General features: G+C 37.1%; 1 protein-coding gene across 4 annotated transcripts in view; it reads right to left on the bottom strand.

The window, feature by feature from the left end:
* Window positions 1-4,189: 4,189 nt before the first annotated feature.
* The window catches only part of musk (muscle, skeletal, receptor tyrosine kinase), a 31,087-nt gene continuing 11,532 nt past the window's right edge, over window positions 4,190-23,744 (bottom strand). For 2 of the 4 annotated variants that reach the window (XM_085359681.1, XM_085359683.1), the window contains 9 exons: window positions 21,792-22,055; window positions 18,478-18,671; window positions 16,927-16,950; window positions 16,683-16,771; window positions 12,286-12,460; window positions 11,887-12,070; window positions 11,596-11,790; window positions 9,402-9,550; window positions 4,190-5,882 (listed from right to left, as the gene is read on the bottom strand). In XM_085359681.1, coding sequence (XP_085215807.1) covers window positions 5,176-5,882; window positions 9,402-9,550; window positions 11,596-11,790; window positions 11,887-12,070; window positions 12,286-12,460; window positions 16,683-16,771; window positions 16,927-16,950; window positions 18,478-18,671; window positions 21,792-22,055 — 1,981 coding nt within the window. In that variant the 3' untranslated portion in view covers window positions 4,190-5,175. Of the gene's footprint in view, window positions 5,883-9,401; window positions 9,551-11,595; window positions 11,791-11,886; window positions 12,074-12,285; window positions 12,461-16,682; window positions 16,772-16,926; window positions 16,951-18,477; window positions 18,672-21,791; window positions 22,056-23,744 lie in introns of all 4 variants that reach the window. The other 2 variants (XM_085359680.1, XM_085359682.1) reach the window with 1 other exon arrangement.

Consider the following 23,744-nt stretch of genomic DNA (forward strand, 5'->3'; position numbering starts at 1 on the left):
TCATATTCGGCAGACAGTGTTGACAACAATTCATTAGACACATGTGATGCCATACTTGAAGTCATCTTAGATGATTTTGGAATGTAAAATGTGTATTAGACAGGCACATTTATTTATAGTATATGCGTATACATTAGGTTGTATAATCATGAAAGATATATTTGGGACGAGCTGAATAGGGGAAGGGACTGATAAGCATATGCTTCCTCCTTCTGCTTTTTGAACAAGACATTTTTGGGGTAACATTTTACTTTTGCTTTTCTTTATTTCCTCATTAATAGGATGGCTTTCAGCGATTTCATGTTTATTTTTGTTATATGTATTTACAATCATTACTCATATTTTCAAAATAAAGATTCGATTGACTGATTGATAGATTGATTGATAAATGGAACAGGTTTTCTCATTTTTAATAATGTTATAACGATGTAGAACTACCATTAAACTCTTATGACTACTTTATGCTCTGTCTAGTCTATACTGGCCTTTGGTGTCTGTAGGCTGATTAATTTGGAATACAAAAGTTAGTGATTATCTGGTGAATATATGGAAAACAATTTATTTAATTTGTGACAAAATATTCGACTGACACAATGCCAATTCCCAGTCTAAAACCATCTCTTGTGTGTTTCCACCAAAAAACAATTTGCCTCAGTGGCTAGAAGATATGATATATGAGAAACTAACCAGATGTAGCCCACAGATTCTGTTCAGCATGATTTGCCACAACTTCTGAAAGAAAGACATCATTAAAGAACTAGCATTTTACCAGCACTGGTGCAGCGTTGGTGGAAAAGAGGTCAAATTTGCATCTTTAGTGTAGCACAATTAATGCACCATGTGCACGTGGTTACAGGTGCAAAGCAGAGACAACTGGAGCTGAACCACTAATATGGTATTTCTGTATGTTTACTTACACTGTAAGAGTGGTCAGGGTCTGTGTCATGTGTGACATAAAGTATGCAGCAGTCCTTGCAACAGCAAAGAGATGTTTCCATGGAAAACAACATTGTCTCCCCTTCTGTGTGTGTGTCTGTGTGTGAGAGTGCATTTGCTCTGTTATGTTTATTGTTCCACAGCTTTGGAGTGGTAGCCTCCAGTTGACTGATATACGTCTGTTCACGTCCTGTTGCTGCCCGAAAAGGCCAATCAGGGCCAGTGTGGCCACGCAGGAAGTTCTCTGTACAGTTGCTGAGTGAGGGGGGATGTAACATCTTAGTCACAAAGTCAATATAGACACTTTCCATAGTTCCTCCCATGGTTTGCTGAGTGAAAAATTAGTCCCATTAGTCAAATGTCCTACTGCCTGTTTGGATAATGACTTTAATGGATAGAGTTGAGCATCATGTTGCCAGCTACATTTATGAAAGATGGAAAAGTCAACAAGACATTAAAAATCTGCTGAACAGCTCACATCCAGAACATTTAGAAAATACCAGCTTCCTCTGTTACACTAACACAGAGTTTTGACAAAACAGGAAGTGATTCTTAGCTATAATAACATATGACTGCCAGACGTGAAGATCTGTTTTTCATGAGGCCACAAAAATAATTCTGTTTTACTAATTTACTGTGAATAAGTGTTACCTCCCAGTAAGGATCAGCTGATGGCTTTGCAGTACACTGAAAACAAAAACACTAACAAAACAAAGAAGATGGAGACAGGACAAGGAAATGACTGCAACGGCTGCAGATAAGAAACAAAACACCACAATCATGGATTCACTCTTGGAGGAAAATAGGAAGGAAATTAGGAAGTACATTCACATGGCTCTTTTGTATAGATTTCAACTTCAGTGAACTTTGACCTGTGAATACTTGTTCAAGAGTTCCAAACCATCCTGAAAGTGTTGACCTTTGACAGAATAGATAAACCTGCAGGATTAAGTGCCAGTGTTGTTTAACGAGTACATATCTTTTGCAGAGGCATTTTTATGGCTGATAGAGTTGCCTGTGAAATAATTTTAATCTGCATCCTTGGACAGCACACCAAAGAAGAGCAACAAAATGCTTTGCTTCTGTTTTTTTGATGTGGTTATACACACACACAAATGACACAAAGGACTGTTTAGCATTTTATAAAACAAACATTTCAATTCACTAACAAAACTGTTTAAGGATGACTAGGTGATTAGGATTAAAAAATAAAAATACAAAGAATGAGTAATGATTATGTATTCGGAAGTAGCATGTTCATAATGAATGTGATCACCTCATAATTTTCATGATAGCGCCACATGCGGTCTAAAACCTACTAACATACCATTGTATGATTCTCTCTGTATTGTATTCATTGGTGGAGAAGTGATGGAGATAGGATTGAAAGACTCTGAGCCAAAGTGTAGATCAAGAAAAAGACGGATGAAAGTGCAAGGCCAGACTCCATACAGTCTAAACAGTTTACACATAGGCATCCCCCACAACGCACACAGATGTCCTCCATTTAACTTGTATACACACACACTGTTGCACTGAGATGCAAACGCAGACATTTTGAAGAAGTTGTACAATTGCAAATAAACAGGGCTTATTGCAGTCACATAGAAATTCATGGTAAAAATGCTTTGTGTAGCACCATTTCTCTAATGCATCCTCTTGCACTGAGACATAATAAGATACTAAGGGCCTTGTATAAAGAGAGACATGCAATGAAATAAAATAAGATATAGTTTGGGCTCAGAGAGAGAAAACTCTACCAGTGATAATGTCAGTAGGAGCTCCTGAACCAGAGCAACACACCTTTAAAAGTGATTGTGGACATTTTTGGGTTTTCTTCTTTAGAGAGGTGTTTTGGGTTAAGTATGATGGCAAGTGTAAATATCCCTTTCTAACTGCCTGAATTCAGATGCATGCAGACCTTGTGAAAAAAGATCCATCGTACTCTTAAAAAAAAAAAAAGAAGTCACATTTAGTTCTGACGTACAAACTGTTCAATAATTATGTTTATTTGCAAGCAATACAAAGAAATATACTTAATGTGAATTATGTATGACAAACAAAAGGGAAAAAGCCCAAAACATTACTGATATAATGCAACAAATACAGCAAAAATGTAACAACATGGCAAATTTTGAAAGACAGTTAAGTCAGCCATTCTTAGACAAAATCAACATGTTTTTTTTTAGATATGAATATCTTAGCTTTTTTTATTCTATTAATGTAACCAAAATGGAATTTTTACCAAAGAAAAAAGGTTAAAGAGCACAAGCACTAAGTATGATCTCTAACCTAGCTGACCTAATAAGCTTCCATTCTAGATTTATATTTTCAAAATGAGGATGCAAAGACATGTGGGCAGTTTGTCACTTACAAGAGTCTATTTAAGTCAGTAGAACGAGTCCCATTAATAATTCTATTCATAATATGTGAGTTTTAGTGCTTCAGTAAGGAACTGTATGAGAAATGTAAATGAAAGTGAGGAGAATTAATGAACTTATGCCTACTGTAATTTGTTCATATGTTCAAGAAATATCAATAACAAGCTAAAACACATCTATAAAACAAAACTAAAACCAAAGAAACACAAATAAAAACAGAATGCCCCGTAGTGGAATACCAACTTGTCTACAAAACAATCATCAGTGATTTAAAGTGACTGTGTGCCACTGTGGAATAAGCAAGCTGACTTGAAGAGAAATGTTGTGTACAATCTTATAATAAATATTTCATCAATCCCTTTCTACGACACTGTTAAAGAAAAAACCTTTCAAGTGTAGATTCTCTCTTTCTGTCCAGTGAACTTTAGGGTCACATTGAGCCTATTCAGAGCATTTGCTAAATTTTCATCAACGTTTACAAAAAAAACTCTCAATGAGAAAAAGAAAAAAACAGATGAATGAGGTACAAGAGCAACTACTGCTAAAAATGACCATGGTATATCTGTATGGCTGGTTTCCAAGTATTTCAGAGACTTAGGGTCTGGGGTGAGTTAACTGATTCAGGTTTAACATTTTTCAAAATTAAAGTGAACCTGTCAGATGGACAGCTCCCGGTAAACAGTCAGAAACTGAAATCCTGAATGACTACAATGTGGCCATGTTCAGTCTCCTGAACAGACAAGCTGCAAAAAGAAAATGACTGCAATTACTTAACCAGCTGAGCATGCAAAGTACAGTGCTGCTGTGGACTGCCTTTTTATTTTAGTTTTCTCTCCTTATCTTATGTACGGAGGTCAGTTATTGCAATTTGGTTATTTTTTTTTTTGCTTAGGTAAGTTTGATAAATATTTCAGATTGTTTCTTTTTGTTTGTTGTTTTGGTATAAAGGCCACCATGAAGTTACACTCAGCTCCTTATTAGTGTTCCATCCTAAAGAAATAACATATTGTTAAAAACATTTAAAAATCATTGTAAAATTGTACCAACTGTGTGATGTGGCTGCTTGAAGTCTGATTAGGATGGGTCACCTTTATGTTGTGGTCTGGCTGGATCACACCAGACATGTTAAATAAAAAAAAAATTAAAAAAAACTTAACTAGAACCTGTTTGACTAAATGAAATAGGCTATAAGTCCTTAAAATGAAATAATTCCTACCTTGATCTCAAGAAACCCAAGAATAAATGTGAACAAATTCACTGAAAAGAGTGGAAAGAGTTAAAAAGGGATTTCTAAGGCTTTGGGACTCCAGCAAATCACAGTTAAAGCCATTATCCACAAATAAAGAAAACTTGTCCTGACACTTACTAAGAGTGGCCAGCCCACTGAGAGCACATAGAACGAAGGTTTTGGAGTGGTATAGGATTGCCTTAGACTGCTCATACTAGAAAACCTTCCAGTAAATTAAGTTCTGCAAAGAAAAGTGGGCAAAAAATTCCTCCACAGTGTCGTACAAGTTCTTGCAGCCAAAGGTGGTGCAACCAGTTATTAGGTTTAGGGGGCAATTACTTTTTTACATAGGGCCATGCAGGTTTGGATAGCATTTTCTGCTTAATAAATTAAAGCATCATTTAAAAACTGCATGCTTTGGCTATTTCTATTTAAAATTAAAATGTGGTTGATCAAGTGAAATATGTAAGTATAACAAATATGCAAAAATGAAATTAAATAAAGTAAATAAAATAAAATAAGAAATCATGAAGGAGACAAATAATTTTTCCCCAGCACTGAGTGCTTGGGCCCAATGTAAGTATTCATTAAATCATTAAAAATCAATGCCTTTTGTACAGGGAAAACCAGTTAACAGTCAGCATCAGCTTCAGTGTGAGCATTCATGCTTAGTCTGTTTTGATGCATACGTTCTAGTATCCGATGTATGCTACTGAAGCCAGGCCTGTCTGATGGGTGTGTACTCCAACAGAGCCTCATCAGATTATAGAGCTCCAAAGGACAGTTCTCAGGACAGGAAAGGATGTGACCATCCCTCACATAGTAAATAACCTCCTCATGACCCATACCATAATATGGCTGCATCCCATGGGAGAAGATCTCCCATAACACCACACCATAGGCCCAGACATCTGACTCTGTAGTATAGCGATTGTAGAATATAGACTCTGGAGGCATCCAGCGAATGGGGATGGCATCATTTTCATTGGCTTTGTAGTAATCAGCTGAGTAGATGTTTCTGGAGAGGCCAAAGTCTGCAATCTTTACCACCATTTCCTCTCCAACCAGGCAGTTCCGTGTCGCCAGGTCACGATGGACAAACTTGCGCTCAGACAGGTATGCCATTCCTGCAGCAATCTGCTTGGAAATCAATAACTGCTCTGTACAAGAGAGAAGCCCGGTCTCCAGCTCAGAGGAGAAACTGCGACCCGACAAGCTAGCACGACTGAGGGTGCGCACTGACTGGGTTGGAGATCTGCGACGCAGGAACTCGTTGAGGTCACCATGGGCCATATACTCAAACATCAGACACATTGGTTTACCCACTGCACACACACCTGAGGAGAGAGCACACAGGAAACTATTTGATGGCCTATTATATAGATTAGCGCTTTTATTTTCCCACCACAGATGTTTTTAAAGAAGAAACACAAATATTTACCATAAACACATCAGTCCCATCACTGAAAACACTAAATTAACAGTTTTTCTTCTACAGTATCACATAATGAGTTCATTTACCTTAAAATGCCAAAAAACCCCAAAAAAAACTATTACCCAGACATAAACACAGATGGGCATGTACTCACAAATAAGTCATGCATAAGTTCTTACATCTACTTTAGTGGATCTTTGATATAAATATGATATATTTATTTTTGGCAAATTAAGTTTCTACTTTTTTTGGACTTTTTTTCCTGAGCTGGGTTTGGGGAAATGATGGCAAATGAAGGCAGATTATTAAATTGAGAGTGTAATGACTGAGGCTGCTCATGTTATAAATATCACTTGTGATTAATACAAGTTATTTGAAATGTTGTGTTTACATTTTTAACAGTAAGGGCTTCCACGGGCTTTGGATGTTTGATGAGGACAGCACAAACAGTGCTACAGTATCTTTAAAACGACATGGATTTATTTGTTAAATGCCAATTTATACTGAATATAGTGGGAATGCAACCTTTATTTGACAGAACTTCCATACTTATTGGATAAAAACTTAAACTGCAGGAGTGAGATGTCAACTTTAAAAAACAAAACAAAAATCAAGCATATGAATGAGGTCTTTGGTGAAACAGGATCTTGACAAAAGTGACAAAATTCATCCTACTTTATTTCCTCCTTATTTACTACAACTCTATAAAAGAGTGTCTGTCTGCTTGTTTGTTCTTCCATTCCTGTGAGTACTTGTTGCAGCTTGTGAGCACACACTGCCAAGACTAGCCCTCCGGTCTGCCATCCGTATGGTTCACAAAAAAGTTTCAGTTCTTTTGAGCACAAGTTTAAAAATATATTGCTAGATGAACAGAAATACACCACTTTCAAACAGTGCCTTCAGTTCACTCTTCTTTTCTTCTCACTTTAGTGCATGAATAGTGTAATTTATGCAGTTAGTGCATTGAAATGTACCAACTTATTATTGGCCGCAGTTATAATTTTGATTGACTGCATTTACTATTGCTTCTGTTTTTCAATGAAAGAAACTGGAAGCTCAATGGCCCATTGGTCATTTTAAATCAGTTTAAACATTGTTCAAACCCAGTAACATTTATTTCCCCTCCTTGTTGAGGTTCCAAAGCCACACAAATTATGAAATGTGTCATGCTGAATTCTGGGGAAATCAATGAAGGGCCTTATTTAGCTAGACGGAAAATCACTGCACAGGCAGCCCTTGGACTGCATTTGGCACTGCCCTCCAGGGATGTCCACTGCAAGTAAGGGAGTGCTCATATAGGTGCAGCTCAGTGGTGGAACACAGAGTTGGAACACTGTACTTCAGCGCACAGTTGGTCAGATGTAATCTTTTTTAAAATCTGATTGGATCAAAAATGTTGAAATAGATTCAAAATTTTCAAAATTGTGGAATGAGACAACCTTATGTAATCCACTCTTTTATCATTACTATTATTATTTCTCTGTTATTTTGAGCACACAGTTATTTCAGGAATTTAGGATTGAGAAAACTTGGATCCAGTTTTATTTTATGTAGCATCATTTATGAAACATCCATTAATCACATCGTTCTAATTATAATGATACCATGAACTGAGACAATCCCAAGCACAGTTTCTCTTCCTTAGCAGATGAAAGTGCACTGAAGACATTTTCATCTGGTAAAGATAAAGAAAAAAATTGTTAAATGAAGAAATCTGAATCTTTTTTCTTTAATTGAGTGATGAACTTTTTTTATTTATACAAATAAAAAAAAATTAAAGTATTCACTCATTTGTTAAGATAATTGTACAGGCAGAAAAGTGGGACTGAATACCTGATCCTGGATCGTGAAATGTGAGATTTCTTAATCCAAATCCAAATTATTCTGATCTATATTAAACTTTCTGAACAACTGAAGCCAGAAGCTAAAGTATTTGTATTTAGTTGTAGTTCACTTTTTTTGCGATTGCAACATACTTCCAATGAACTTTAGGGGCGAGGAGGAGGTTGGAGGTCATGTTCACTTAATTCATATCCTGTGGGTCACTAGATAGAACAGCTCACCAGAGAACAATTATCGTGTGTGTGTGTTTGTGTGTGAAGGTGGCTGGGTGTATATGCTTCTGTGTACAGGGTGGGGGAAACAAGTTGTAATTTAGTGCCAGTGACCTTTGCTAAAGGACGGTAGCTGGATTAAAATGTTTCACTCATTGCTAAATATATAGAAGACAGAGGCCACACACGGCACAAGACACATGTAGACTTATGGTATATCTAATTCTGACGCATTCGTGTTTTGGATGATGCATATATTCCTGCACATGATTTACGGCTGTATTATTAGTCTAGAGGATAATTAAAGGTTAAGGAAATAATCTAATCAACTCCAGTTTCATGCACACCAGAGTCTTTGCTCTTAGTGTATCACTCTCCAGATGAGTCATCTAAAATGCCACTCAGAAAATAACAAAAAATAGTGAGTGAGGGAGTGACTGAATGCTAATTTTGAAGAAATATATTGCACAACGACTGGAGCTGCAAAAGAAAACTTCTTTGAGCACAGCCAGTGATCAACAGCTCTGTTTACTCGCTGACTGCACCAACTATGCTGTATCTCCAAATGTCTTCCTGGAAATATATTTGGATGTGAGCTGTTTGTATTAGATTAGATAAGCTGCATTAGTGAAGATACGGAATTTTAATAGAGCACATTTGTTTTATATTGGCCAACAAAGGCACATTAGTTGTCAGTCAGCACTTGTTTACTGGCAAACAGCACTATGTGGATTATTCTCGGACTTTGATAGGTCCACAGCGGGAAACAAACAAAAAAAAGCATCTGAAGAGAGTGAATTCTTTCCGAAAAATTGCTGTTTGGAAAATCAGACTCAGGGAAATACTAAGAGGCAATCTTTTCTTTTTAATTTTATTATTTAGTTCTTTTTAATGAAAGCTCTACAGTTTTTTGAAAGTTTATTGTTAAATTGTTGCTTAACATAAGCAGGTGAAAACTAACAACTGAATAGAAATATTATTTTAAATGACCCAAAAGACTCTTCTATGAGTTGAAAAGCATTCTTTTCAAAAGCTCTTTGTTTGGTCCGGCTTCTTTTAAATAACTGATTTATTTTAGATACCTAAATGCACTTTCAGGCCACAAAACTCTGAAACCAAATAATAAATGTCGATTTCTATCAGTTTTTACATGTCCAATTCTGTCTTTTCAATCTTGTTTGAGTTTTTTTCTTCTTCCTCCATTTCCATGTTTCTGTTTTTCCACTTTACTTTACTTCTCCCTGAAGTAAACTCAGGGATTCGGCAATTATTCAATGTAAGCTCCATCTGTGACCGTTGTCTCTTTGGAAATCAGATTTTTCGTTGCACACTTTTTCTCTCTCGTTTGCACACAAGCACACACTAACCTAAGAGTCGAACTATGTTTGGATGGTCAAATGCGGCCATGAGTGCTGCCTCTCTCTGGAAGTCATTCTGCATGTCAGCTGAAGCTTCCTCCTTCAACATCTTCACAGCAACCATTGTGAAAGACTCCATGGGTAGCAGGCCTGGAGCTCTGAAACAGACACAAACAAAGATATTCATGAACTGAGCACGAAAATATTATATTATCAGTATTTCTATTGTATTGTTAATGTTTTTGTCACTAATGCATAAACCAGACTTTTGTTACCATATGTTTCAAATGTGTATTTTAGCTTTACCCAAAAGTGTCTAAGTAAACAACACAGCTATTTAAGCGTTAGAAATATGAATGAAACACATATATGAACACATATTTATGCTAATAGGTCTACAGAGAAATACTTCCTCTGTTGGCTCAGGCGCAAAATGATGTTTCCTAAAGTAGATATAGCTGGGACAATAATCTTGATAAAAACAATGATATCACACACATACTGTAGAGTCACACAAAAAACAGACTGAAGCGCTGATGTCAGAGAAGAAGTTATTTTTTCCTCAGGTCTATTTAAGTAACTATCTTTCACGTGGCTCTGTGTGTATGTGTGTGTGTGTGTGTGTGTGTGTGTGTGTGTGTGTGTGTGTCACAAATGATTAAGTGCACTCTATAGTCATGTATTTACTAAGTGAATGTGCACACAGGAAACAGCTTGTGTTTGCTTTTGATTTAGATTGAGATGCATACATTACATTGTACTAAAGAATGCACATACATACTGTGTACTTCATGTGCATATGAGTTTATTCCTGTGAAACTTCTGTTTTGGAGGTTTCATATCATAGTTGTATAATCATACAAGTGTGTGCGTTAGAGTATGTATTTGTGTTCATGTAAGTCAGTGTGCGCATTATGGTCCCAGAGGTGTCTATATACTGCATCTTTCTAGTTTTCAACGAGGGATTATCATCTAGCCTTAAGGACATCTCTCAGATTTGACTGACTATGCACTCAGGTGCTACTGTCATAATGCTGCATGCTATTATTGTACTGCTCTGTGATCAAGCTATCATATGATGTGATTTGTTGCCTCCGTTTATCTATTGCATTATATTTATGTGGCTTCTTAAATGTTGTCTATCGTGTGTTGCTTTGAGTTGACTTGTTATAATCATGTTACTTACAACACAATAAGAAATTCTATTTAAATTGAGATTCCTTTTTTCTTGTATTAATCAAATACTTTTTTTAGTTTTCAAAACAGGCAGTTGAGCATTGGGCTTTACATTCTTTATTTTGTAGCACAGTCATGGACGTCATATGGGTGACAAGGCTGTGTTGCATGAATAACAGGGAGTCTAACAAAGTTGAAAAACCTATATCGAGAAGATCTAAACTGATTTACTTCTGCTGTCCTGAATTCTTGGCTGTGACAGCAAACAATTATAGATAGCTGTGATTGTGAAATCCTGTATTCAGTAAACCTTGTAAAATACAACCAAAAAATAATTGGATTTGGGTTATTTTAGTAAACTACAAAAAACTGTCAAAGAGGCTTGATAGGTTCAGTGGCTCTGCTATATGTTTGCTTCATGGAGTCATGCCACTGTATGTCATCTGAATTTAAGCAGATTACACCAATATTACAACATTCTGACTGATAACGAGCGCTACAAACTCCTGACGACTGCTATCTATCAAGCCTAAAAAAATTAGATTCATGCTCATGACCGATTTATGACTTTTTAGAAATATGACCCAGCTCTGGTATTGAGTGTGATTAAAGAGATAGGTTTGCAACATTCATGTCATGCTGTAAACAGGCTCAGGGTGCAGTGAAAGTGACACCTGTAACAGCTTGCCTTGTGACTTTGTGAATGACGCAGCAGTTCTCAAAATGACCAGTGACCTTGTTTAGCCATGTCATCCTTCTCAATCCTGTCTCATTCCCTTGCCCTTTCCCTCTGCCTTAGACATATCAGCATCATCAGCTTAGTCCCTGGATGCGATTATGATTATGACATGGCAATATTAAATATTAGTGTGCAAAAGCAGTGCTGCGCTGGAAGAAAACATCCTTTTAGATCTCTAACCATTTGATGAGAAATACTCTTGCTTCCCCTTAATCTCTCTTTTTATCATATTTGTTCATCTCTTCTTTTGTCCATGCTGTATTTCCCCAGTTCTCTCTTCTTTCTCACCTGGCTTGGAAAACTCGTCCAAAGGCTCCTTCCCCGATATCTCGGACGTATTGAATATTATTTCGGGGATACTCAAGGGCCAACAGTTTTGAGTTCAGCAGCAGAGGAACGCGCTGGTACATGGGGTTAGGGTGGAGTCGATCGAGCAATAGCTCTGATGGAAGGGCGTTCAACATCGGGGTCTCTATTACTCTTCTAATAAAAATAAATAAATATAAGCGTGAGCATTACAAGGATAAAAACAGACACTAGATAAAGAAACATATTCCATCTTTATCATCTTTCTTTTACCTCTTCCGATTCCTCAGTTGCTTCTTCCATCTGCGGCAGCCAAGAATGATAATGGCAAGAAATACTGCAGTTGCAAGAGCAGTCAGGATAACGACGATGACAGACATTGAGTAAGCTGGAGATGACGTTGTGGTCACGGGAGGGAAACGAGGAGTCTGGAGAGGGTCTCTAGACTCTGGCTTCACTACTTAAAAGCACAGATATAGGAAAAGTCACTAAACTTGGAAAAATGACAAATCTAGAACTCTGTTGTCTAAAATCCAGATTGTGCAGTCAAAGTTTTGGCTACTGGGTAGCTTTTAGTCTACTGTAGGTGAAGTGTTGGTTTCAAGTGTAAAGAAAACAGGAACTGTAAACAGGTGAAGTGGGGAAAAAAGTTCTGAATGCAGAGGGCAGTACCTGATGCTATGCTTGTTTCCCCACACTGTGGAACAGCACAGTACTCCCAGCGTATGTTCGGATTTAAGGTATAACACCAGGGCTTGTCACTGATTCCTCCTGGGTTCCTGCAGTGATTGCCTGAATTCTTCAACTCTGGAATGACATCCACTGATAAATGGTGCTGGTGGGGAACCTGCAGGATAAAGCACAGTAGTAAGGATCAAAAAAGAGAAACACTTTCTCAGGCCTTTCCCACTAAGAGGAATAAAATAGAAAAAGAAAAATCACCAACATACATACTGCAACAAGGACGGTTAAGTATATTAATTGGTGAATAAACGTGGTTTGCAACCTGTGAGTACAGGGCTGGAGTCTGTGTAATGCATGATCTCTTTTCTGTTCTGTTGCTGACCCTGTATTCCGAGGGGGTAAAGAGGAAATCTACCTTTGCTGAGGGATCAGTTCTAGTGAGTTTTCTGTGAAAGAAAGAATTGATTTGGATGGATAGTTTTTAAAACTGGTGAGTCTCAAATCAAAAGTGAAGCTAAGATGACCTTCCAAATATTTCTTCCAGGTTCTGTTCTGTGTAGTAAGGTTACAGCTCCATAACCATGGGCTATTGTGAGGGACATTAGGGGTTGCATGACTGTTCCTGGAATCTAGACTGCCAACTTAAATATGGAACATCTGGTGGGCTTGTATGTCATGAGCTTTAATCATAAAAAGAGCAATGGCCAACTCCATCCCAAGAGACATGAAGACATGAACTGAAAATGTTGGGTTCAACACATGTTGCTGTAGCTGAACGTGTGAAGTCAACAGCATGGGGTTGATTCCTAACTGGTGCCAGGAATGCTTAAAACAACAGGTCTTCGCACTAGAATGACAAGTTAGGCCATTTGTCATCGCCTTTCAAGATAATACACTGACATTTGGCAGGAAATGGGATGCAAGCCTCCATTGTCAAAGTGTAACACTTCATACAACCAACCATCCTCCCCAATCTTCTTCCTGCAGGCATTTTGCAACACTATTCTGCAACACTCTAGATCCATAGAGAGAGAGGATTTCTAGCAGAAAAGGGGGTTTTGGAGCATAAACAAATGATCTCTGCTGGTAAGTAATCCCCAGCAGTGGATCAAGTTGCATTTCCTGCAGAGAACTCGACCCTTTTTAATGTTTAATTAGTGGCCACTGTGTTATTATTTTATGGATGATTCTTACGCCGAGTCATATATATACCATGAGAATGACAGTGTTGTATAGTATGTTTAGTTCGTTAGCAATGTTTTCCCCTGCAATAAAGTTGTGAATCATCGTCTGCAGTATTTCTATGACTCAGCACAAAATGGCACCAAAGTTACTCCATTCATGTATCATGTACATTTACAGTTTACATGTTTGTGCTGAACGGAAATGTGATTTTTATGAGACAGAAGTCATTCTAAGCAGAATAGCATATGTTGTGGAGCATTACAGTGTTCTGCTCATTTCCTATAAAACTCAAAGAGCTGATTAGGGATCATTTGTATTATGAAAATATTTATGTAAAGCATATGCTCTCTGATGTGTGGAAGATAGAAGACAAAGCAAAGGGGTGGGGCTAAAGGCTAAAGCCCCAATTTTGGGGGCAATGAAAGCTACTGATTAAAAAAATAATTCAAAACATTTTTTTAATTTTTAATTTTATTTTGAAGGATGGACTTTGGCATATGTACCTCAGTGGTTTGGTCAGTTGCCTACCATTCTTACTTTCCAATCTTTAAACAAAGGATGTGTCAGACCATACATACTGTTGTAACCAGACTATATATTTTTTATTAACTCCTTACTCTGCGTCTTGTACTTCAGTGTGGCTGTCATTTTGTTATGGGACAGCTACTTTGCCCTATAATGTATCACACTTTGGGTGTGACTCTTAGTTTAACACCCTCTGATTTCACTCTGATGTTTATATTTAACACAAATCTTGTCTGATTTTCTATAATAAAATGACAATGAGATGCAAGTAAATTTATGAACTTGTAAAGTACACATCCCCAAGCACCAAGGTCTATCTGAAAACATCTACTGAAAAAAAATGGTTGTTGAGTTCAAAATTGTGCAATCACATTAACATTGCCTTGGGAGAATTGTTACAAGAGACATTACCCCAATAATGGTGGTATATGCTGCTTACAAGGAGGAAATGAAAGCTTTGGTGCTGGCCAGGAACTTCAGCTTAATCATCAAAATGATTCCATCATGTTTAACAGCTCACCTTCTGACTTATGTTCAGCCAGGACATTATATCAGAAAGTAACAGTCTTTTCCTGGAAGCAGCATGGACTAAAGCCTAACTTCCTGATGTCACTCTGTCTTCTTTATAGCTTCAATCCTATTGTCCTAGTACAGACAACACACAGCACTGGTTTGCTAAGCCCTGCTCCCTTTAGTGCTTCTGCACTTACCACTTACCAAGCCCTCTGTTTTCCGGTAACACTTACGAAGTTTATGATGTCAATTCAGACCTGCCTCTCAAATGTATGAGTAATTTGACAAGTCTGTGTTCACAATTCAAGATTATGGTATTAAAAAACACACTCGGAAAATCCAGGCTTCTTCATTTGTACAATATCATGTCTAAACAAAAAATTACACTAGTCCAATCTGTTGTAAATGGCTATGTAAAGGAGCTAACATTTTCCCTAATGTCTTAGAGATAAGACTTTAAAAAATCTTCTGGAATGAATCTAGAATTTAAACAAGACTATCTTAGAAAAGGAAAAATAAGGCTGGATAAGCATATATGTGGAATAGACTATTGTTCTTATCATAGTGCCATGCATAGAGCTTAGATGATTAGAACATTCTAATTGAAAGGACGGTGTGCATTGTTATTGTCACTATGCTATAACAGTGCAAAGTGAGCTAATTTTAATTCAAATTAGCAGATAGGATGCAAACTAAAGGGTATTTGTAAAGTCTTACAGTTCAAATAAAAAAAATAAAACAGTCAATGCCACCTTTTTACTTTCAGTATTCAACATTCAATTCCACGGGATTGTCTGCATTTTCCCCCCACAAATGATCACCCTTCATACAGTGCAGGTAATCTTATTATTCCTACATAACTCTCACCAAGCTCAGGCGTGATTCTGTTTTTGACATACATTGAAATTTACCACGAAAGAAGATGAGCTCATATTACAAGTTGACACTTGTTTGTTGAATGTTTTATGAAATGAGCCCTTTACCACAATAGGATTCTGGAGAAGGATTTTTTTTCTTTTTTTGGTAATTTTTCCAGTGCCTGCCTTTAATTAAAATACATTTCAATTTTGCAGAGAAAGGGTGTTAACATTCTGAAGCTAAAATAACTGCACATTTAGTGGTATAGTGGTACTAGTCTTGACTTTCCCATAAATACATGTAATATACAGTGACTATATTTCTGCACAAACCAATCCATGCACACAGACACACAAGCATCTCTGGCCAATGTCATCCAGTATTGAGAACAGTAAACATGTCACTGGTTTTAAGAGTGAAGATGGTTGAACTGAATATAATTCTTGTAGAATACAAAACCGAACCTATGTGTTTATGTTTACTTGTTTACATCAGACACGGTTAAATGTGGTATTCATATGTTTTCTTCATGTGGTCTTGTGCACACATAGTTTGGGGTGTTTACGAAGAATAAAACAACAACAGTTCAGTAGTAAACATAAGTGTAAGTACTAACATTTGAGAACTGCATTAGAAAGCAAGCTTTTTCGCAGTTAGCAGATAGTAGAGTATATGTGCGTGAGCAAATCCAATATGCTGAAGTGGGAGTGGGTGTGTGTGTGCGTGTGTTTTAGTGACGGAGCATGTGGAACATATGCGTGTGAGAGCTAATTGCTTCCAGAGGCAGGATGTGACATAATGAGTCCCTCCCTCTCTGCTGACCTGGCACACACACACACACACACACACACACTGCACGGGAGAGTAGTAACAGTTCACCCAAACAGACCCTCTCACTGAGCAAAGCCATAAAAACATAAAGGGGCTTTTGGGCTACAGGAAGAGTGCGTGCGTGTGTGGGTGGGTGTGTGTGTGTGTGTGATTAACACATTTGTGTGACGCTGTATTTGCTGTTGTTTGCACATGTAAGCATTTTTGTATGCTTTTCTGCTTCTGAGTAAGGGAAAGGAATGTTTTAATATAAAACTGAACATACATAAAACCTAAAACACACACACACTCAAAATATCAGTGAAGCATCTTTTCTTGGTTAAAATCAGCTGAAAACACTCAAGTGTGTCCTGTTTTTTGATTACATGTGGTTATTTCATACTTTTGCTGGTTTTATACTTTAGTTATAAAATATCTAAGTAGTTTTGTAGCTCTAGGAACGTTTACGCAAATGTACCCAAAGACAACAATACCTGTTGGTTCCATGGTTGACATGGTGTCCCAGACCTGGTTACATTCACACTACCCTGGTAGAAATAACCTCGGTCATTGTAACATGTTCCTGTTGATGTCAAACAGAACAGTTTACCGTAAGATAACAATGTTAACTGTAGCAATTACTTTTTCAAATAATAGAGTAATTCATTTTTGCATTGGACTAATTATGGCAGCTAGAAACAAATTCATTGTGATGTACTGAAAAAATTTTGTACTTACTTGTAATTAGATCTTTCTTGATGTCTGAATGTAGAAAAGATTAAGAAAAATTAATCTAAATATTGAGAAGAAGAGGAACTATGAAGTAGGGCTGCCACAAACGATCATTTTGATAGTCAAGTTGTCACCGATTATTTTTGCGATTAGTCAACTAATCAGATCATGCATCCGTTGGACGTAAAACGTACAGCTTATTGCACCAGCAGCATCTGCTCTTATATAACTATCATTAGCTTACAGCTTTAAGTGTTTAAGGTATGTGCTAACTAAAAATAAAGACAAGATGATAGTTTATTAAATTTTAATGAAATCTGCAGATTGTTTCGGTGAAGTTTAATAAACTCCTTGCTATCTAAAATATAACAGGACACCGGAGTATATTCTCAAGCATCTCACACTTCTGATAATCAGTTGTCTGCTCAGCTGTGTAAAAACGATAACTTTAATCTCAGCCAAACCGATTTACTCAGGAACAAATAAAATACTAAAAAAAGCCAAACAATAACATGTTTAAGTTATCTAAGTGACTTATATATATTTAACCTGAGTAGCGAAAGACGGCGGTGGGTTTGAAAACGTTTTGCCGGGAGTCCGGTGTTCTCACCAGCTCTAGTGAGCCTTGACCCCCGGCTAGCTATCGAGCTAGTGGGTAACAGACGTCTCCAAAAACGTCAGAGTGCTTTTGAAAATATGTGGTTTCTTGATAAACCAAGCAGATATTTGAAGTTTACACAACTACATTCTCGCCTGGAAATATGTTAAACGTTTATTTTGTGACCCAGAAAGAATAATAAGAGTAATATTAAACCTAACTAGCTGTCGCCATTGTTGGAAACTGAGCTGGGCTGCGCTATGAATTCTGGGACAGAGCTACTTCTTCTTCTTCGGGGTTTAACGGCAGCTGGCATCCTTGTACATGCAGTGCTGCCATTTTCTGTTTCAGTCCGTTATTACACTCTTAAATCCTACTACTTATTCCTGCGTCTTTTGGGATCTTACAAAGCTTCAAACGACGCGTCGACTATTAAATCAGTCGTCGACGATTTTGATAGTCGATGTAATCGTGACTAGTCGACTAATTGTGGCAGCCCTACTATGAAGTCATTTGAACCAGAAGATCAGTACTGATTCACTGAAACACACAAACACAGAGATACACACACCTGCAGCTATATATTTTGGCTCAATTCAGACAAACCCTCTTAATGACCTCATCAGTATCAATGACCTGCAGTGTAGCAGACCATGCTTTATTTGGCCCTTAGCACACACAGCTGTACCCAGCCAACTTTCTTTTACATAATGCTTCACTTACTTTTCATAGCTACTTTTTTTTTTTTTTAGTTTAATGAAAGCAGAAGTCAATGTTCTTTTTAAAAAACAAAAACAAAAAAATCTTTAATTTAACAGACTTGTGCAAGAGAACACAAGGTCAGTTTGCTCTTAAATACGTTAGTCTTTGCCCAACTTATTTTACAACTACCAAACTAACAATTTTTACAACTAAAGTGGTTCAACAAACTAATTAAACTTCACTTCAGGTTGTCTTACCTGCAAAAGGAACATATGTACAACCATCAGGGTCTGTGTAAAGACTTGGTAAGGTCTGACATTTTGGCAGCAGTGAAACGGGAGCCTGGGACCCGGTGAGAGAGCTGAAGAGTCCAGACTGGACTGAACTGCTGCCTTCTAATATCAGCCACGCCTTATGGCAGTACAGCTCCTTCACTGCCAGGCAGTGTTCTCTGTTTATGAAGAAAAGGTGTATCAGATTCAGTGATTCTTTCTTTTGTTTAATAAATCTGAATGGGTCCAAATCTGTGGAGGGCCAAAAGTGCCAAACTGAAATAAATAAATACTTATACTAATAATACTAATTAATTATGCATCATTAAGTAATGAGAATTTGAAATAAGTAAACTGATTTTTTAAAAAGTGATTGAGAACTGTACAGCAGTATATTAAATTAAATTAAATATTACTGTTTAATCAACAGACTGTTAAGCAGCTCTTTCTTAAAACCATCATGCATGTATGTATAACTCTTACTGAAAAAAAGATGTATATCACTTGTTAATGTTAGTTTATTAATTTATTTATTTTTACTCTAGCAGGCTTTTTCAAAACTTTCAAAACAGACAGCTCATGTTCGGAATTTAGTTGATTAAATATTAAATATAGAAAAATTTATCATTTCTGGAGCTCGCTTGAGATCAGTCACCGTTATGCTAGTCCAGATCCTGGTGAAAATGCTTGTGTCCTCATATTAAAATTTTTATTTTAAATTAAAAATAAGTTGTTCCAACTCATCTGAACATCTTGAAATAAAGATGAGATAATGAGATAATGAGTATTCAAAATATACTGAAAATGAGACATTACAACTACAACCGCCTACAACTGCAAAGCTCTCCAGCGAGTAGTGCGGTGCTCTGAACGGATAATTGGAGGTGAGCTTCCCTCCCTCCAAGACATCTACAGGAAGCGGTGCCTGAGGAAAGCGGGGAGGATCATCAAGGACTCCAGTCACCCCAGCCATAAACTGTTCAGACTACTTCCATCAGGAAGGAGGTTCTGCAGCATCCGGTCCCGTACCAGCAGACTGAGAGACAGCTTCTTCCACCAGGCCATCAGACTGCTGAACACGTCATAGACACCTCACCTTCACTACTGGAACTTTAACATTATGCACTCCATACTGTACAGTAATGCCACTGTTTTGCACATATTCAACTCTGTATATTTTTATATATTTTATTTATTGTTTACTCTATTTAATTTGTAAAATATGTGTACACACACACACACACACACACACGTGTAGAAAAATATTTAGTATACACATCCAGAAATGCATATACTATTATATATTGTACATATATTTATTAGTTTCAGATGTAGCCAATTCTTGTATTTTGCTTGTTTACATTATTGTATTTTGCACAACTCTGTTGCTTGTGAAGCTCGCACACAAGAATTTCACTCACATGTGCTGTACCAATGTACCTGCACATGTGATGTGACAATAAAAGTGATTTGATTTGATTTAAAGTTCACTAAAACTATAAAGTTATGAAGCTTAATTTTAATGTTAGCCTAACCAATTTGCTTTAAAATAAATAAAACACCAATTTAAACCAAAAACAAGACAAGCATTGTTAGACTTTAGAAGTGAATTATGCTACCCGTTAGTGACGTGTCGGTCGCGAACGAAATGGCTCTTAGAGCCGGGTCTTTGACGTGAACCACACGATCCGGCTCCTTATAGCAAGCCGTGGGGTTTTTTTTCTTTCTCTCACCCTCTCCCTCTCGCACTTTTTTTCTGCTTCACTCTGCACGCGAGCCTTGTACTTTGGGCTAGGCAGAGGGGGGAGGGGCGGTAGTTACACTCAGTAGCACAGGAACAGAACGGGAGGGACAGAGAGAGAAAGAGAGCCAGGGACCACAATGTCACATTAGAAAGGTATAGTAATCATCCACAGCTATTTTCAGTTGCAGATGATAAAGGATTCAGAAAGTTTATTTATGCAGGCCCATATGACAGAGAATATGCATCTTGTTTTGTTTTCATATTTTAATTTATATTTAATTGTGTTGTGGTTTGCAGTGTTTTGTGTTGTTTCACTTTAAATTTGTTTAAAAGGAAAAAGCTGAAAATTTAAATAGTTTAAAGTTGAACTGTGACTAGTTGGTTTTTGTATTATATGATTTATTTATTACATTTTATGTGGAGTGAATAAATAAAAGTATATTTACAGTGGCCCCTAAAGACAAAGCACGTACTAACTCCAAAACACGTAAAAACTCCAAAACACGTAAAAACTCAGAAGCACGTAAAAACTCCAAAACACGTATAAAAGACAACAGAAGTGCTCCAGGATGCTAGGCGCAGTGTTGAGCTTTTGTTACCTAGTGGCTACACAAGCCAGCAAGTACCAACGACCGGATTTGGTGTGTGGTAGTAACAGGTAAATGAACTTTTTTTTTTTTTATTATTTGAATATATATGAGTGCTTGTATATAAATACACAAACAATACACATATGCTTTCAATTGTGTAATTTAAGTGATCTAGGTAGCTTTGTTTTGGAAGTTCAGTTAATGCTAGAAATGTGTTTTGGAATTTGTACGTGCTTTTTGGAGTTTGTACTTGCTTTGTCTCTAGGGGCCACCATATACATTTATATAAATAAAACCACTTTTTTTTTTTACATTAGTAATTCCTTTTGTGCATAATTTTATATTATTGTTAATAATAAATTAATTAAAGCAACAAAACAACCTGAAGAGGCGGTTCGGAGCCGAAAGAGCCGGCTCTTTTTAGTGAGCCGAGCCGAAAGAGCCGGTTCTCTAAAAAGAGCCGGAAATCCCATCACTACTACCCTTCACTCAGAGGGTCAGTGGAGGTTGAAAACATTGGAGCATTTTCAGAGATAGTCTCTATTTTTTCCAAAAACAAATCAAGCTAACTACTTCCTAACTAATATTATCACCATTATCTGGGATCAGTCTGTCTAGATTCATTTTCTATGGTAACCCACCAAATATTAGGGCCTATGGTTGAGCTTCAGTGACAGTTACAGATAAGATACACTGCAACACAGGAACCATAAAATAATTAAATATGTTGTCAACAATTGATGACATATTTACATAATTAAATTTGATTTTTTTATGTATACATGTATTTCCAATTTTAATTAATTAATGAGACATTTAATCAAATATTTATTTATGTTTTTCTTTCAGCACTCCTGGCCTTCTATACAACCATATGTTGTGCACAACTTATATCAACCCATTCAGTTTTATTTCTACACTGTGCAAAAACAAAGAGAAAGGTAGACCTCGGAGAACAATACTACCTGCAGACAGGTTTTGGTGCAGGTCCTAGCCCTGATGGGTTGCAGTCAGGAAAGGAAGTGTGGCAGAGCAATGAGCGTAATGCAGGACTGCACACCCCACTGAGCCCTTCTACCTCTGCCCACCAGCTCTGAAGAAAGTACTCCTGCGTGTCCTCGGGGTTTGAGAAGGACGAGTTAAAGAAAACCAGCAAATCGTCGTGCAATATTGTGCGGCAAACATCTCCACGATATGCACTGCAGTAGCCTGCGATCCCCTTATAAAGTCTGTTTAAAGGAGACACACATACAAACATTTGGCAAATTAAAGGCAAAATCACAACAAAATAGTTCTAATGCTTTTTTTTTATTTCTATACAGCTCCACTGTAGGCGTGTTATCTAACACATCTCTACCATACTAATTCCTGGGGAGTAAATTTTTTTGGGGCGTTTTTTTTTTTTGCTTTTTTCAAATCTCCTACATATCTAAGATACCCCTTCTCTCCTAGCAGTATGTGATGAAAAGGTTTATAACACATGAGATCACTCCCAAATCACCATTTTTCAACATCTACCGTTATGGGGAGTGACGATAACCATGATCCTTTACTAATCATCGAATACCACATCATCAAACAGATTTAAGAGCCTAAACCTAACTAAGAACAGGGACTTGCGAAAGTAACTTTAGTGCCTAATTCATTAATATGTATTTGGGATGGCATGTTATTTCTAATAGAAAAGATGCCTTGTGTGATTCAGTCATGCAGCAAAAACTGGAGTTTGACCATATTCCATACCGTTTTCTAGTAATATTTATTTGTGTAATTTAGGTATTTGTTATTTGCATATTTTAATTTAACAAAATCATTGAAAAGAAAACCAGTAAGAGTTGCAGACTAAAAGTACAGAGAGTGGTCTGTTTTTACTGTCTTGGCTTATAGCAAGTGTCCACTAAAAAGTAAAAAGAAATCATCTTTCACTTGAAATATCTTCTTTAACATCATCCAGATGTTGATCATGAAACAGGTTGGAGAAAGTTTAAGTGAGATTGCATCCTGTCTGTTCAACTTCCTTGCTGGAGCTCAGTCATACCTATTTTGCATAAACATGAATGTTTGTGGGACAAAGTCCCTGTATTCCTCTTTCACCCTGTTTGCCTCCTTTTCTTAATGCTTTCTCATCTGTTAGTCCTCAAGCATTGCTATGATCCACATTTATCTCTGTCTGCTCCACACTGCTGTGTTTCTGACAGCATGTACTCTGATAACCTTCACTCCAGCATCACTGCGGCCTGTCTGCATTCTCTTACAGACTCCAGATGTTCCCTCTTGGGGAGGTTGGTGCTTCAGCAGAGTTCAAGCCAAACTATCAAACTCAAAGGTGCCCTGTAAATCTATCAATTCACTCTTTTCTTTCTTTCTTTTTTCTCTTTCTTCCTCACCAGATCTCTGTGCATCTAGTCCAGATGTGGTCACAAGTGATCAAGATAAATGCAGCCATTAAACCTGCCTTTCTGTGACCTACAGCCCTCTATCCTTAATGTACTTCATTTTTCATCAAGGACCCTGAGGCCAACATTTTATTTTCCTTATTTTATTTCTATTTTAGTCTCGTTCTTTCTGCTTCCTTCTATGTGCATCTTGTCTCCCTCTTTCTCTCCATCTTCACAGTTACATAGTCCAGATGTGGCAACAGCAGCTGTGTTAAGGTTCAGAACAGTTCAAATTCAACTCACACCATATGGGTGATTGAGAGACCCACTCTCTTCTTGGCATACGGGCATGTTCAGGAAAATGAATAGAAGCAGCAACACAGAGACCTTTATGGTGCTTACTTTAAAAAAAATAGTGGCAGGCAATGTACTGTGAAATTATTCTGATTCAACATGGGTCAAATGAGCTGAAACATTTTCTATAATCAATTCAAATGTAATATATACAAACAGAAGTAACAAAAGAAACAAAGCTTAGAC

Source organism: Diplotaxodon limnothrissa, linkage group LG7 (assembly GCF_057381915.1).
Source record: "Diplotaxodon limnothrissa isolate DT_005_m linkage group LG7, D_limnothrissa_male_GT1.1, whole genome shotgun sequence".
NCBI lineage: Eukaryota > Metazoa > Chordata > Actinopteri > Cichliformes > Cichlidae > Diplotaxodon > Diplotaxodon limnothrissa.